Here is a 16,433-nt window from a genome sequence, read left to right on the forward strand (position 1 = left end):
AGTGGTAGAATGCCTGCTTTCCAGGTACTAAGCCCTGAGTTCAAACCCCAGTACCATTAAAAAAAAAAGTCTTCTCAAACCAAAATAAAAAAAAAAAAAAAAAAAGATGAAGAAAAGCTTGTCCACATTAGAAAAGAAAAATGCTTATTCTGATAAATATACAGTAAGAAGCAAGACAGGTAAAATTAAATGAATTTCTTTTCTTGGAATCAGGTTCATCTGGCCTTGTCTTTTATTTCTAAGAAAATATTTAATTGGCACAATGGTACTTCAAAATCCAATGCCAATTAAGAGCACATAAATTTTGTTTCGCCTTTTTTTTTTTTTTTTACCATGAAATGCCATGGTCTGAAGCAGTCGATCAGCCACCTCCTGTGGAAATACACCAGGTTCCTGCAGACACAGTGTTCCATCTTGTCTTGCTGAACAGAACTTCTCAAGGTGAGTGGTCAGGAAACTCAAGCAGATATCAAGTAAGGAATAGGGAGATGCTTCCTCCTTGGAGTCCAGGAAGGGAACATAAAAGAAACACAAAAGTGAACAAGTTAGTCTCCAGAAAAGAAGAGAACAAAACATTCATTTACTCATCCAATATATGATAGACAAGTGTAGTGGTTCACACTTGTTATCCCAGTACTCAAGAGGCAGAGACAGCTGAGTGCTGGTGGCTCAAGGAGGCAGAGATCAGGAGGATCTCAGTTGGAAGCGAGGGTAGGAAAATTGTTTTCAAGACCCTATCTTGAAAAAACGCTTTACAGAAAACGGGCTGATGGAGTGGCTCAAGCCCCAGTACCACAAAAAGAAAAAAAAAGGCAGAGGCAAAAGATTGTGAGTTCCAGGCCAGCCTGGGCTAAACAATGAAACCCTGTTTAGATAAACAGTCTATCTAACATTAGATAGACTGTTTAATTTAGATAAATAGTTTATCTATCTCCATCTGATGACCATCTATAAAAAAAGTCACTGGCAGAGTAGCTTAAGTGGTAAGAGCACGTGCCTCGCTAGCAAGCATGAGGCCCTGAATTCAAACCTCAGTGCCTCCAAAAAAAAAAAAAAAAAAATCCATTTGGTAGAATGAGGTGTAGCTCAAATGCCCTTCAATTTAAACCTCAGTACTGCCCCACACAAAAAATCCAGTTGGCATCATACTTAGTGAGGAAAGTCTCAATGTTTTCCCTAAAATCAGGAATAAGATGAGGATGATTGTTCTCACCGTGTCTACTCCACATTTTACTGAAGGTTCTAGCCAGGCAATTAGGCAGAAAAAGAAATAAAAACAAGTACAGATTAGAAAAGAAGAAGTAAAACTATTTCTATTTGCCAGTACCAATGATAGATACAGAAAATCTTCATGAAATTTTAAAAAACTATCAGGAATTTAAAAAAAAAAGAGAGAGAATTCACAAGGGTGTAGCTTACAGGACCAATACAAAAAAACTATTGCATTTCTATACTTTTACAATAAACAATCTTAAAATTATACTGAAGAAATAATTCTATTTACAATAGCATCAAATAAAATATTTAGGAATAAATTTAACAAAAGTATAAAATTAAGAAATTAAAGAAGACCTAGATAAATGGAAAGACATCCCATATTTATAAATCATAAGATTTAATACTGTTAAACTGATCTATACATTCAATACAATCTGTACCACACTTCTACCTTCATTTTTTTTTCTTTTTGTAGGAATTGACAAACTGGTCCTAAAATGCATATGGACATGGAAAAGACCTAGATAGCCAAGACAACCTTGGAAAGGAAGAATGAAGTTGTAGGACTCATAACCAAACAATTTCAAAACTTACTATAAAACTGCATTGATCAAAACAGTGCAGCCCTAGTGGAACAACAGACACAGAGATCAATGGAATACAATTAAGAGTCTAGAAATAAATTCTTACATTGCAAGCATGAAGTCCTGAGTTTAAACCTTAGTACCACCAAAGAAACAAACAAACAAAAAAAAACTGGTAACAGCTACCACTATCAAGAGTAAACTGTATAACAAATGGTACTGGAACAACTAGATGGATAAACTCATAGAAGAAAACATAGGTGTAATTCTTCTTGACTTTAGTAAATGGTTTATTTGATATGATACCAAATGCACATACAATAAAAGAAAAAATAGTTGTGCTAGATTTCATCAAAATTAATAACTTTTAGCCAGGTGCTGGTGGCTCATGCCTGTAATCCTAGCTACTTGGGAGTTGAGATTAGGAGAATCACAGTTCGAGGCCACCTGGGGCAAACAGCTCTTGAGACCTCATGTCCAAAATAACCAAAACAAAATGAACTGGAGGTGTGGCACAAGTGGTAGAGCATCTGCTTTGCAAGTGCAAAGCCTTGAGTTCAAGCACTAGTCCCACCAAAGAAAAAGAACTCATTAAAAACACAACCTAATTAAAACTAGGCAAACGCTAAATACATTTCTTCAAAGAATTTCAAATGATAGATGAAAAATGTCAACATCAATAGTTACAAGAAAATGTATTTCAAAACCTCAATGAAATAATACTTAACATACACTAGAATGGCTATCACTAAAAAGATGGCCCATACCAAGTGCTGATTGGGATATGGAGAAATTGGCTGGTGGAGATGTAAGATGTTACACCTGTCTTGAAAACAGTTTGGTAGTTCATCAAAAAGTTAAACGTAGAATTAACATATACCCTGCAATTCTACTCCTAGATATAAACCAAAGAGAAATGAGAACATATTTTTAAATTAAAATTTGTAAATGAATGCTTATAGAAGCATTATTCGTAGTAGCTTATAAAAGTGGTCCAATATATGAAACAGAACTAAAAAACCTCTTGCAATTGCTTGAGTGATGTGGGGAATGTGCTGAGGGAGAGAAACAATGGGGGAAATGTAAACAATGTACAATACAAGTCTGATTGGAATTGTTACTTTGAATCCCCCCGTATAATGAATATATCCTAATAAAAATTTTATAACAAAAAAGTGGTCCAAGATGTTTGTACTCACAAGACTAGTATACCAAATATGTAGGTTTTTGTCCACATCAACAACCAGGTCTTTTTGCTTTTTAATTTCCTAACTGCAACCAGTTCTGACATCATCTGGGGTCCTACAGTTCAATTTGATTCTAATACTAACTGCTCAGAATGGACATAGACTCCACAGGCTAATGGCTCAGCCCTACCAGCCTGCCCCACACTTGAGACCCAGATTCCCTCCTGTACTTCTTTTTTATTAGCATAAATTATGCAAAGGGATTTCATTGTGATATTTGCATACATGCATATCCCACCCGTACTTCTAACATACAGGTTATAAACTGAGGGTTCCCAGGGTCCTCTTGAGAAGGACCTTATGTTCAATTATTTACTAAAATGGCTCTCAGAACTCTTGAAGGCACTTTACTTACTTCTAACCTTCAAGAAGGGGAAAGGTGCTGAAGGTTGAATTAATCTTCAGTGACCAATGATTTAAGTAATCATGCATCTGTAATGAAACTTCCATTAAAAACTAAAAAGGATAAGGTTTAGAGAGCTTCCAGGCTGCTGAACATATAGGGGGAATAGGCAGAGACCATAGAAGCTTCAAACCCTTTACCCCACACTTTGTCTTATACATATCTTCCATCTAGTTGTTTTATATTCTTACAAATATCCTTTGTAATAAATTAGCAATATAAAGTAAACTGTTTCCAGGGTTCTGTGAACCTCCCTAGCAAATAATCAAACTTAAGGAAAGATGTGAGAACGTCCAATTTGTAGCCAAGTCAGACACAAGTTGTGGGTAACCTAGGAACTAACTACTTGCAGATGGTATCTGAAGTGGGGGGCAGACTTAAAGGACTAAGCTCTTATAACCTGTGGGTCTACACTGACTGTGGTTACTGTCAGAACTGAATTAAATTGTAGGATAACCAGGTGGTATTTGCTAAGAACTGGAGAACTGCTTAGTATTGGGGTGGGGTGTGGGGAACATACATTTGGTCAGAGGAGTATTCTGTGTTGAGACTTCAGTATGAGAAAACAGTTTGCTTTTTTCCACTATACGGTATGGTGTCAAAAGTGGAATATAAGGCTGGGTGTGGTGGTGCACACTATAATCCCAGCATTAGGGAGAACATGAGGATTACGAATTCAAAGCCAGTCTGGGATACACAGTAAGATCCTGTCTCAAAACAAAAATTTTTTTTAGCTTTAAAAGAAATTTTTTTGGTAGTACTGGGGTTTGATATCAGGGTCTCACACTTGCTAAGCAGGGACTTTACCACTTGAGACACTCCACCCTTTTTTTTGTGCTGGATATTTTTAAGATAGGGTTTCTTGAACTATTTGCCTAGACTGGCTTATACCTGTAATCCTAGCTACTCAGGAGGCAGAGATCAGGAGGATCTCATGTTTCAAAGCCAGCCTAGGCAAATAGTTCAAGAGACCCTATCTCAAAAAACCCACCAAAAGGGCTGGTGGAATGGCTCAAGGTGTAGGCCATAAGTTCAAACCCCAGCATTGCAAATAAATAAATAAAAATAAAAACCATGCCTTTGAGACTGGCACTGGTGGCTCACACCTAGCCACTCAGGAGGCAGAAGTCAGGAAGATGGAAGCCAGCCCCAGGGAAATAGTTCGGGAGACCCTGTCTCGAAAATACTCAACACACACACACACACACACACACACACACACAAAAGGGCTGACAAAGTGGCTTAAGCACCTGCCTAGCAAGCCAAAAAAAAAAAAAAAAAATATGCTGCCTGGGGTGCTCACTTAGCATGATGGGGAGCAGGGGGAGTAACCATGCTTTACATATAATTTTTGTGTCTCCTACTCTGACAAGAGTAAATGCTCAGTGCCTATTAAGTAAGAAATATTGAACCATAGCTTCATATAAACACAGCATACTTGAGGGCATAAGCAATGAAGACAAGGCCAGAAAGAGATCTAATATCCTCTTGTAGCTTTCTTTTTTATGCTCCCCTGGGGCTTGTAGATTTTTGCTTGTTTGCTGTTGTTTTTGTTTTGTTTTTTTGTGGTGCCAGGAGTTAAACTCAGAGTATTGTTTGTGCTAGGCAAGTATTCTACCACTCAATGAACTATATCCAGCGCCAGTTTGCCTTCTTATATTCGCTTTCTTGAAGTATTTAGTCACATATACACACTCAACTAGAGGCACTCCTAGTCATTTCCCTATGACTTAGGTATGTGTTTTGTTGGTTTGTTTTTATATGTTTATTATTTCTTTATTTTGTGGTACTAGGCATAGAATCCAGGCCTCAAGCATGTAGGCCTCTTTAGTATATTTGTATTTCTAGGGCCATAGCAAACAATTATTTCAACAGTGCAAGTAATGACAGGAGTGGGGGGGCCTCAAGTGGTAAAGTGCTTGTCTAGCAAGTTCAATGCCCTGAGTTCAAACAACAGTACTACAAAAAAAAAAAAAAGAAAAAGAAAAGAAAAAGAAAACTCTTTAAGCTAAGCACTGATGGCTCACGCTTATAATCCTAGATACTTAGGAGGCTGAGATCGAGGAGGATCAATGTTTGAGGCCACCCCAGGCAAACAGTTCATCAGAGCCCATCCCCAAAATAACCAGAAAGTAAAATGGACTGAAGGTGTGGCTCAAGCAGTAGAGTGTCTGCTTTGTCAGCACCTGCTTTACAAGCATGAAGTCCTAAATTCAAACACCATTACCACAAAACTAAAACTAAAACATTGTGAGCAATGACCCAGTTTCTACCAAGTGGGGAAAAGGAACACTGGACATTGCAACCTACTGTTGGAAGAGACTGGGGTTTCCACTGCTGTTACTGTGATAACAATGAGAGATCCTGTTGATCAAGCATCTTTTATACATGAGAAATGAACTACAATATGGATCCTGTAAATTATTTGCTGAATGAATTTGTAAATTACTAAGTGCCTGGCTTGACTCAAAATTTATTTTTCCTCATGACAGTGATGCAGGAAATATTTGAATCTGAGTAATGAGCTCTGTTTTTGTTAATTCACAGGAAAAATACCCTTTATGGATGACAATAGTAACATTCTTACAGGAAACAAGACATATTCAGTTCCTTTAGTTCACTTGATATAATAGCTTTATGAAGTAAAAAAGAAGGTCATACAAATTTCATTTAGAGATAAGGTAGCTATAGCATAAAAGTGAAGATGCTAGGCTTCACTGGTGGTATTGTGGTTTACTAGAACTAGATTTGAATTCTAGTGATATACCTAGCTTTCCTGTTTTTCCATTATATGTCCTTTGTAGAATGAGAATAATATTAGTATTTATCTCATGATGTCAGGGTATAGTGAGATGTACTTAAATCCCTAGACAATATCCAACAGAACAGTTACTCAGTAAAGGCTCCCTTCCTACTTAGCCACCATCTCTTGCACAAGTAACATAAATTCTAGTCACAGACACACAGGACAGTAGGCTCATGGTTCTAAATTCTCAAGAGACTTTTTCCATCCAGAATCCATGTAATGATAAACATTCTTCTGTATCTGCCTACTCCATCAAGCAGGTATTTTTTAGTCTTCCTTTCCATGAAGAATATGGATATTTTAGGGTCCCCTGGCTTTATGTAGTAGTCTCAGATTCAACTCATATCAATCAGGCTCAAAAGGTTCCTAAGGCCGACCAGTCCTCCAATAGACTACAATGGTTCTCTAAGAGTGCTCCTTTTCTTGTACTCCTGAATAATTGTTGAGGTTTTTGTTTGTCTGTTTGTTTTTTGTTTTGTGGTACTGGGATTTGAACTTAGGGCCTCAAGCTTACTAGGCAGGTACTCTTATTACTTGAGCCACTCTACCAGTCCTTTTTTGTGTGGTATTTTTGAGATAGGGTCTCATGAACTATTTGCCCAGGCTGGCAAACCAAGATCTTCCTGATCTCTGCCTCCCCAGTAGATAGGGTTACAGGCATGTGCCACCAGCGATTGGCCAATAATTATTTTTTTGTTTGTTTGTTTGGTTGGTTTTTTGCGGTGCTGGCTATCAAACCTAATGCCTTTCGCATGCTAGGCAAGCACTCTACCATGAGCTACATCAGTCATTTTACTTTCTAATGACTGGGTCAGAAACTAAGTGACTATAATATTAAAATAATAATTTTGTTTGTTTGTTTGTTGTTTTGGGAGGCATCGGTGTTTGAGCTCAGGGATTTGTACTTGCTAGGCAGATACTCTACTGCTTAAGCCATGACTCTAGTCCTTAAAATAACAATTTTTGATAGAAATAATCTACTTTTTTATTGTTTGTTTTTTTTAAGACAGAGTCATGCTATGTAGCCCAGGTTGGTCTTGAACTATCTATGCAGCCTTGGGTGACTTCAAACTTGCAATCCTCCTGCCTTAGCCTCCCAAGTGCTAGGATTACAGGCTTGTGCCACCATGTCTGGTTGTGAAATTTTCTTTTCTCAGTACTGGGGTTTGAATTCAGAGTCTCACACTTGCTAGGCAAGTATACTACCACTTGAGCCACCCTACCAGCCAAAATAAAATTTTATTGACATCTTTCTGAAGGACTGTGTAATAATGTGGTGAAGAGTATGGGCTTGGAACCCCAATAGCCTGAGTTAAAATACCAGTTCTACCACTTATAAAATTATATAACATTATTGGGCAAAGGACTTAATCTCCCTGCAGTTCATGATCTATAAAATGCAGACCATAACAAAATCTACATTGTGGAACTGTTGTCAGAATTAAATAAATTCTACACGCAAAATGCAATGGTGAATGGCACATATTAATCTCTCAGTCCATGTTAACTACTATTATAGAATATAAACTCTGCCAGGCGCCAGCTATCTGGGGCACAGAGATCAGGAGGACTGCAGTTCTAAGCCAGACTGGGCAAATAGTTCCCAAGACCCTATCTAAAAAATACTTACCATACACAAAAAAAGGGCTGGTGGAGTGACTCAAGTGGTAGAGCACCTGCCTAGCACATGTGAGGCCTTGAGTTCAAATTCCATTACCAATCGATCAATCAATCAATGGAACACAAGTTCCATTTTTCTCTCCAATATGGTCACAGAGCCTAAAATGATGCTTACAACATAATAGCACTGAACTTCTGTTGAATGAACAAGTGAACAGACAGTACAAATTTATTGTTAGGTACAATGAAATACTTATTTGCTCCTAGAAAGAAACCTCATATCCAGAGAAAAATATTAAATCCCAAGTCTAGCCCTAAAATTAAAGAATGCAATTAAAAGGCAGACAAGTGTCATTTAAGTTCACAGATGCTTATAGGAAATTTCAAATATTAGATGTCTCTGGCTTTTGGCCATAGTTCTCTGAAAAATCTCCTGCTATTTTATGGGTTTCTTATTTATTTTGCAGTGCTAAGAATCAAACCAGGGCCTCATGCAAGCACTTACCACAAACAACACTCCAGCCTTTAAAAAAAAAAAAAAAAACTCATTCAACCAAATCAGACTTCTAGAAATAATCATCTAATAAAATCCTACATATGATCAAATCCCTCTACCCTCCCCCTCCCCAACCACAATAATTTTACAAATGAAGAAACTGACAAAAAAAAAAAAAAAAACAACACATCAAGGGGACAGATAATATTATCCCCAAGAATACAGACATTGTGAAGTATTTGACATGATTTTTCTTTTTCTATGTGGTGCTGGAGATTAAGCCCAGGATCTTGCCCATGCTAGGCAAGCACTCTACCACTAAGCTACATTCCAGCTAATTTTCTTTTTTAAAAACCACCAACTACTCTTCAGAGACCTCTAGATGCCAAATTAAAAAGCAGGTAAAGCAAGGTTTCTGCATCCATCACTTCAAAACCTGGCTAATATGGCTAGTGGATATGTGCTAAAGGGCAAGGAGGTACAGTTCTATCTCACAAAGATCAAGGCATCAAAAGGTAAATAAATACCCCTGGGTTTCCATCTTAGGTCATGTAATAAAGCTATTCTAAGGAACAAAACAAAAAGTTCAGCTGTTATCACTGAGATGAGCAGATCACACAAACAGATAACTCAAAGTGATACTTTAGCATTATTTTCCTCTTAACTACAGCATGAGTTCTGAAATATAATACAGTAAACAAAGACATGGGTTTAATAATGGAAAGCAGTGGACTTGCAGTCATCTTGGCTCTGCTACATACTAGCTGTGTGACCACAGGAAAATAACTTCTCAGTTTCCTTACCTGAAAATTTGAAGTTAAACTCTATCTTAACTATCCCACAAAAAGGTAGTAAGAAAGAGATGGGATGTGTGTGAAAATTCTTTTTAGAATACCAAAAAACGCCGGCATGGTGGTGCACACCAGTAATCAACAGTCCTCAGGAAGTAGAGGCAAGAGCATTTGTGAGCTCAAGGCCAGCAAGGATTAAAAAGAAAGACAATGTCTCCAAAAACTAAGGGCTGAGCCAGGCTCAGTGACTCACATCTGTAATCCTAGCTACTAGGGAGGCAAACATCAGAATTGAGGTTCAAGACCCATCTAGGCAAACAGTAAGACACCATCTTAACCATTAAAAAGCACAATGGCACATGTCTATATCCAGCTACTTGGGAAGCATAAACAGGAAGATCGTGATCCAGGCTGGCCCAGGCATAAAAATGAGACGCTATTCAAAAAATAACTTGCCAGGCACCAGTTCATGCCCTAGCTACTCAGAAGGTAGATATCAAGAGGATCATCAAAGTCAGCCTGGCAAGTAGTTTGAGAGACCCATCTCAAAAATACCCAACACAAAAAAGGGCTGGCTGAGCGGCTCAGGTGGTAATAGTGCCTACCTAGCAAGCATGAGGCCGTAAGTTCAAACCCCAGTGCTGCCAAAAAAAAAAAAAAAACTCAATAAAATAAAAGCAGCTTGACCAAATCTCATAGTTTTATGGCTAATAGATTGTACCTTCCATAGTACTTAGCTTTAAATTGTTAAACTCTTATTACTCTTTCTTTAAGAGATGGAAGGAATTACAGAGATTTAATATAACCTTTTTATTTTAGAGATTTAAAAAAGGAGGCAAAGAAATAAAATGATTTGGCAAAGTTTTTAAGGTCTATGAAAAGAAAACAGTATTATAAAAATAAGAACATTCCAATTTGTTTGAAATGTCTTTAGAAAAGAGCTAGATGGGTGGCTGACACCTATAGTCCTAGCTACTCAGGATACAGAGATCAGGAGGATCAAGACTCAAAGCCAGCCTGGGGCAAATAGTTCTTGACACCCATCTCAAAAATACCCAATAAAAACAGGGTTGGTGGAGTGGCTCAAGTGGTAGAACATCTGCCTCGCAAGCATGCGGTCCTGAATTCAAACCCCAGTACCACCAAAAAAAAAAAAAGAAAAAGGAAGAAGAAAGAATATGAGCAGGGCACAGTGGCACATACCAGTAGTCCCAGCTACTTGGGATGCTGAGGCAGGAAGATCAATTAAGCCCAAGAGTTCAAGGCCAGCCTGGGCAACATGGCTAGATCCTGTCTCAAAAATGTTAAGTAAGGAAAAAAAAAAAAAAAAGAAAAGTAAGGAAGGGAGGGAGAGAGAAAAAGAGGGAGGGAAGAAGGATAGGACATTAAATAGGCATGTAGATCCCGGAGAACTAAGAAAAATGTTCATCTAAAGGAGCAGTGGAGATAGGGAAAAAAAGAAAACAATACATCTTTATATAGTTAATTTAAATTAAAAAAAAATTAACCATCCCTAATTCTTTACTACTGGAGCTTAAATATCTAGTGTCTGGAGCGTTACCATTAGATAAGTAACTTACAAGTATTTATACAAAGGTTTACTGCTTTGCAATCCATCCTGAAATCATTTGGCTTTTTCCCCAACATTTCTGGTTTAAATAGAACTTTCATCCTAGGTCAAAATACCATCTAGGCTAGCAATGGAAACTATCTGAACTAACATTTCTTACCCATCAAACCTTTTTCCCCTCAGGGGACCTGCAGAGTGTTCAACTTTCTTTTTCTCTTTCATAACTCACATCTCAGTTTACATCACCTTATGGAATCCTCTACTAAGTATACACATCAATTATAAATATTTACTTGCTATGTCTTAGGTACCAAGTGCTTATCACATGAAACTGAAAAAACACGGTAAGTACTGCCCCTCCCCTCAAACAGTTCACAATCTGGAGACACAACCTAATTAATTAACAATAATACCACTACAAAATAATTGCTACAGAGGGGAGGATGTAGCTCAATAATAAAAATGCTCCAAATCCTTGGGTTTTATCTCAAACAGAAAAAACTAGGTATCATGCTACAGTGTAGAAAAGGAATAAGCCAAGGCTGCCTGGAGATAACTGAGGGCTTTAAAAGAAAAAGCACGGCTAAAGAGGAAACGTGAAGGCTTCATAGTCAAGAACTGAGACAGCATTATAGAAAAAAGGAAAACAGTAAGTTTTAGTTTTGTTTTTTGGTGGGACTGGGGTTTGAACTCAGGGTTTCACCCTTGCTAGTTAGGTATGCTACCACTTCAGTCACTCCACCAGCCCTGTTTGGTGTTGGGTATCTTCAAGATAGGGTCTCTCGAACTATTTGCCCAGGCTGGCTCTGAACCATGATCCTTCTGATCTCTGCCTCCTGAGTAGCTAGGATTACAGGCGTGAGTCACCAGCTGAGTAGAAAAAGTGACAAGCCTCCATTCTTCTTTCTCTCTTTCTACCTTTACTATTATTATAGAATTCTTGTCATTTAGAAGCCTGATAGTCTTCATCAAGATTGGTGTGAGAGCAGAAGTAGTAGCAGCAAACAGTTTGCCAAAAAACAGTTAAATGGGAAAAGCATAAATATTCTCAAAGTACTTTATAGCTGGGTATAGTGGCTCATGCCTGTAATTCCAGCTACTTAGGAAGGCAAGAGATAGGAGCACTGCAGTTCGAGGCCATCCTGGGAAAAAAAGTTGGCTAAACTCTATCTGAAAAAACAAGCCGGCCCCAGGAATGTATTAAAAAAATAAATAAAGAAAGAATAAGCCAGGCACAGTGGCTTGCGTCTGTAATCACAACTATGCAGGAGGCATAAGATAAGCAGATAGGATCTGAGGCCAGCCTGGGCAAAAAGAGTATGACCCTATCTGAAAAATAACTAATACAGAACTAACTAGGGGTGTGGCTGCTCAAGTAATAGAGCACTTCAATGCCCTAAGTTCAAAATCCCAGAACCTAAAAAAAAAAAAAAAAAAAAAAGGAACCCTAAGACTGTACATACCCTTTGGCCAACTTTCTTTTAATAAACATGAATTACTTTTATAATGGAAACAAAAGTCAAAATATTTTAAATGCTTGAATTTAGTTTAAATCCCTACCACCTCAGGGAATCCAGGGATGATACTCAAAAACAGTACAGGCTTAGGAGGTCAAACCTGTGTTTGAATCTGGCTCTGTTACTTATGCTATGACCACAGCAAAGTTACTTGATTTCTCAAAGCCTCAGTTCTTTATCTGTACAATGAGAAAATAATATCAACCTCATGGTACTGTGAAGATTAATTAGTACATCCCTGATACATTGTGGACACACTAAATGAAAGTTATTGCATGACATCATGCTCCTCTAAATAAATGCCCCAATATTCATGAATTCTGCCTTTAACGTTGTTTTTCTATTTGGATTATTAGCTACTTGGGAGTTAGAGATAGGACAGGAGAATAGCAATTCCAGACCAGTCTGGTAAAAGTTAGCAGAAGACCCTTACTAAAAAGCAAAAGGACTGAGGGTATGGCTCAAGTGGTAGGGAATTGGGGGCCCTGAGATCAATCCCCAATGCAAAAAACAAAAACAAAAAAACTCTTAGAAAGGAGTATGAATTCTAGCATATCTAGAATAAACAAATTTAAGAAAAAGGATTAAAAAGTAACAAGAGATACATTATTTTGAAATGAAAACCCATAATAGGCCTGACTCAGTAACACAAGCTAGAAGTTGATAAGAAACTGTATCAATAATTTAAGTTAATTTGTTCTAGAGAAATTCAATGCAAGTTACTCTTAAAATTACTAGAATGACTATTTGGAAGAAAACAAAGTAATTGAGTCATGTTTGCAAATTTTAGTAAAATAGGAAGTGATTCTGTCACCATGATTGCTTCCATGGCTAAGGTTTATTATATTTGGAAAATAACTCCCTATATAGAATCATTGTTTAACTTAGAAATTAGTTAAGCCAGCTAAAAAATTAAATTATATGCCTGAAAGTTGGGTGGAAGGAGATACATAATAGTACCAGTGGTAATGTTTAGTATCTACATATAACATATCAATGCGTTTAAGAAAGGAATGAAATTTAGTAAGACTTCCTACTTATTGTAGGACATTTCTCTCCACTTGTGCTTCTGAAATGATTCTGTGATTCACAATGATTATGTCTCAGACCTGTGGTTCAAAAGCATTAACTTGAGGCCAGGTATGGTAGGGCACACTTTTAATCTCAGCACTCAGGAGTCCGTGGCAAGAGAGTAGGGAGTTCAAGGTGAACTTGGGCTACATAGCAAGACCTCATTTCAAAAAAACAAAGAGTAGCTCAAGTGGTAGAGTGCCTGCCTAGTAAGCGCAAGGCCCTGACTTTAACCTTCAGTAACACATACACACATACACACACACACCACCATCACCACCACCACCACCACCACCACCACAAAAAAACAAACAAAAAAGCATAAGCATGGAAGGGACTTCATTTTTTTCAAGAACACATTTACTGATATTAATAATAACCTCTATCCTCTTAGCTCAAAATTTCACTATAACATGGGAACCAGGGTGCAAGAACCTTGTGATTTATTGGGCTCCCCAATACCAGGATCCCCTTGCCAAGATCTATAGCAAGAATCCCATCACAAGCTGGAAAAACATTTCAAGATGGACTAGTACCCCACTATGAAGTTCAGCTACCCCTGGCTGCCAGGTTCAACCTAAAGAAGCTCCTCGTGAGATTGTGGTTCATAAAGCATGAGACCACATACCCTAAGCTGAGTTACTGGAGTGACTCACCTCCCTCTGAGCTTGCCAGGCAAGAGCCTAAGAGGCACTCAAGGCAGTGGAGCTCAGGACGGGGTGGCTTAGGTATCAGCTGCCTCCTTCCACTCTATCCCTGGGAATTCTCACTCTCAGTAGAGCCCAGCTTCTCTGAGGGGGCAGGGGTGGTGCTATGCCCAGTAGGATGTCTAAACTGCTACAGCCACAATCTGGCCTTGGGGCCCCTATGCCCCAGACCACTCACCAGATATTGATTCATCCCCAGGTCCTATGCAACTCCTTCAGACCTAGAGGCCTTCCAGAGACTTTTGTTCTCTACCAGGACATCTGGGTAGCAAGAGGTAGTAGCATTATGAACAAGGACAAATCAGCACCAAGACATTTTTGAATCTCTAGGGTGGTCTGTGCCCACAGCATCCTGAAGATCCCAGGGGGCTACATCCCAGTGGGTCCTCATGCTGGGTATTTTTTTGTCTTGTGAACACATTCTCTCCAACCTGTTATGGCTATTTGCTATTTTCACTGAGCAGACACCCCACCAGGAATGTCCCCACATGCTCATTATATAGGTTTCCAGTCTAGGAGCAGAATTATGGTGCATGGGTGTATTTCCTTCAGTAGGTGCTGCCCATGTGCTCTCTAAGGAGCCTTCCCTATCCTTGCCTACACCTCGGATTGTGAGGCTTTTTTTTTCTTGTAGTACTGGGGTGTTTGAATGCAGGGCCTACACCTTGAGCCACTCCACCAGCCCTTTTTTGTGAAGGGTTTTTTCAAAATAGGGTCTCACAAACTATTTGTCGGGGCTGGCTTCAAACCTCAACCCTCTTGATCTCTGACTCCTGAGTACCTAGGATTACAAGCATGAGCCACTGGTGCCCAACCCAACAGGTATTTTGTTACAGCAGACCAAAAGGATTGAGACAATCTTTCTAGCCTTGTTTTCTATTACCCATCCTTATTTTTTTTTTCTCTTCTCTGTACTTGGGTTTGAACTCAGGACCTTGTTAGGCAGTACTACCACTTGAGCCATGCCCTTTTTTGCTTTAGTTATTTTTTTGGATAGGGTCTCTTTTGCCTGGAACAAGTCTGTTCAGACTGCCTCTGCAGAACTGGGATCACAAGCACAAGTTACTACACACAGCTTTTTGGTTGAGATGTAGTCTCAGTAACTTTTGGCCCAGGCTGGCCTGGAACCAAGGTTCTCCCAATCTCTGCCTCCTGAGTAGCTAGGATTCAGGTGTGAACCACCATGTCTGCCTTTGCACACCATCATTCCTGCATCCTTTCATACTATATAAAGGTAATCCTTCCTACAACATAGCCTAATTCCTTTCTACTTTCAACTCAAATTCACAATGAAGCCTTCTACCCCTTTCCAAAATGATCTACATAAATCCTATTAATCTTTCAGGCCCAGCTCAAATGACACATTTAGATCCTAAATACCCAAAGAGGAACCTGTAGCTCCTCCCTCTGTACTCATATATTCATTCTCAGTAGGAGGGCCCACATTTCCAAAAGCCTATCAGTTTGATAGTTTGATATCTTAGATAGAATGGCTCTTTATTTTGAGGAGTATCAATCATCACATCTCACTATATTTTTGCACCAAAAATAAGATGCTCAAACTCACTCAAGTACAGTTTAAGACTGTACTTATCAGGTGGGAAAATGAGACCATAAAGTGAATCACTGAAACCTACTTGACCTGGGCACTGGGAATAACAGGAATAAGTAAGGCATAGCGCTCGGGAACTCATGTTCTACAGGAAGAAACAGGATAGCACACAATGACAGTGTGATGGGTGGTAAAAGTGAAGGAGACAGACACAGGAGAATAACAACCTATAAACACAGGAGTCAGTGAGTCAGGGAATATTTATAGATTAAATGATGTGATAATAAACCACTTTCCTAAAAATCAGAGGGAGGGAAAAGACAAACTGACTAATGTAAGAGAACATGATTATCAGGACTAGTTTTGACTAGAATGTCTACTCCTCTCAGACATCAAAATTTAGCTTACTGTATATGATTGACCACTGTCTTCCATAAAAGTACTGCAAAACACGTGTAACTCAACTCAATGAAAAAAACAACTGAAGTCAGAACATATTTTGAAATAGGAAGAAAACTTTCAAATAAATGGTTCCCCCAAGAAAGGGCAGGAAGGACAAAACAAACGAACCCTTTAGAGAAGGTATTAAAGACTGTCACAGTCTGACTGCCAAACTGATTTTCAGTCCTCAAATGTCCTTGGTCTACGCCTCCAAACAAAAACAAAATCATTTGTTCTAAGTAGTAACAGTCAAGCTTGGAAATAATTTTTTTTAATTTCCCACACTATACTTCTGCATTAAAATACGCTCAAAATAAAAATAAATTTCAAAACATTTTTAGCGATTTCTATCAAAAGGCTAGATTAATCTCGTAAGGTGACAATATGAATGCTGGCCCTCCATCACTCTG

The 16,433-nt window shown here is 38.5% G+C and overlaps 1 protein-coding gene across 1 annotated transcript in view; it reads right to left on the reverse strand.

Annotated features, from left to right (window-relative positions):
• Positions 1-16,433, reverse strand: part of Zyg11b (zyg-11 family member B, cell cycle regulator) — a 65,659-nt gene that overhangs the window by 48,364 nt on the left and 862 nt on the right. The window contains exon 2 of the mRNA XM_074080115.1: positions 333-498. Coding sequence (XP_073936216.1) covers positions 333-498 — 166 coding nt within the window. The remainder of the gene's footprint in view (positions 1-332; positions 499-16,433) is intronic.

The sequence above is a fragment of the Castor canadensis genome, chromosome 7 (assembly GCF_047511655.1).
Source record: "Castor canadensis chromosome 7, mCasCan1.hap1v2, whole genome shotgun sequence".
Lineage (NCBI taxonomy): Eukaryota > Metazoa > Chordata > Mammalia > Rodentia > Castoridae > Castor > Castor canadensis.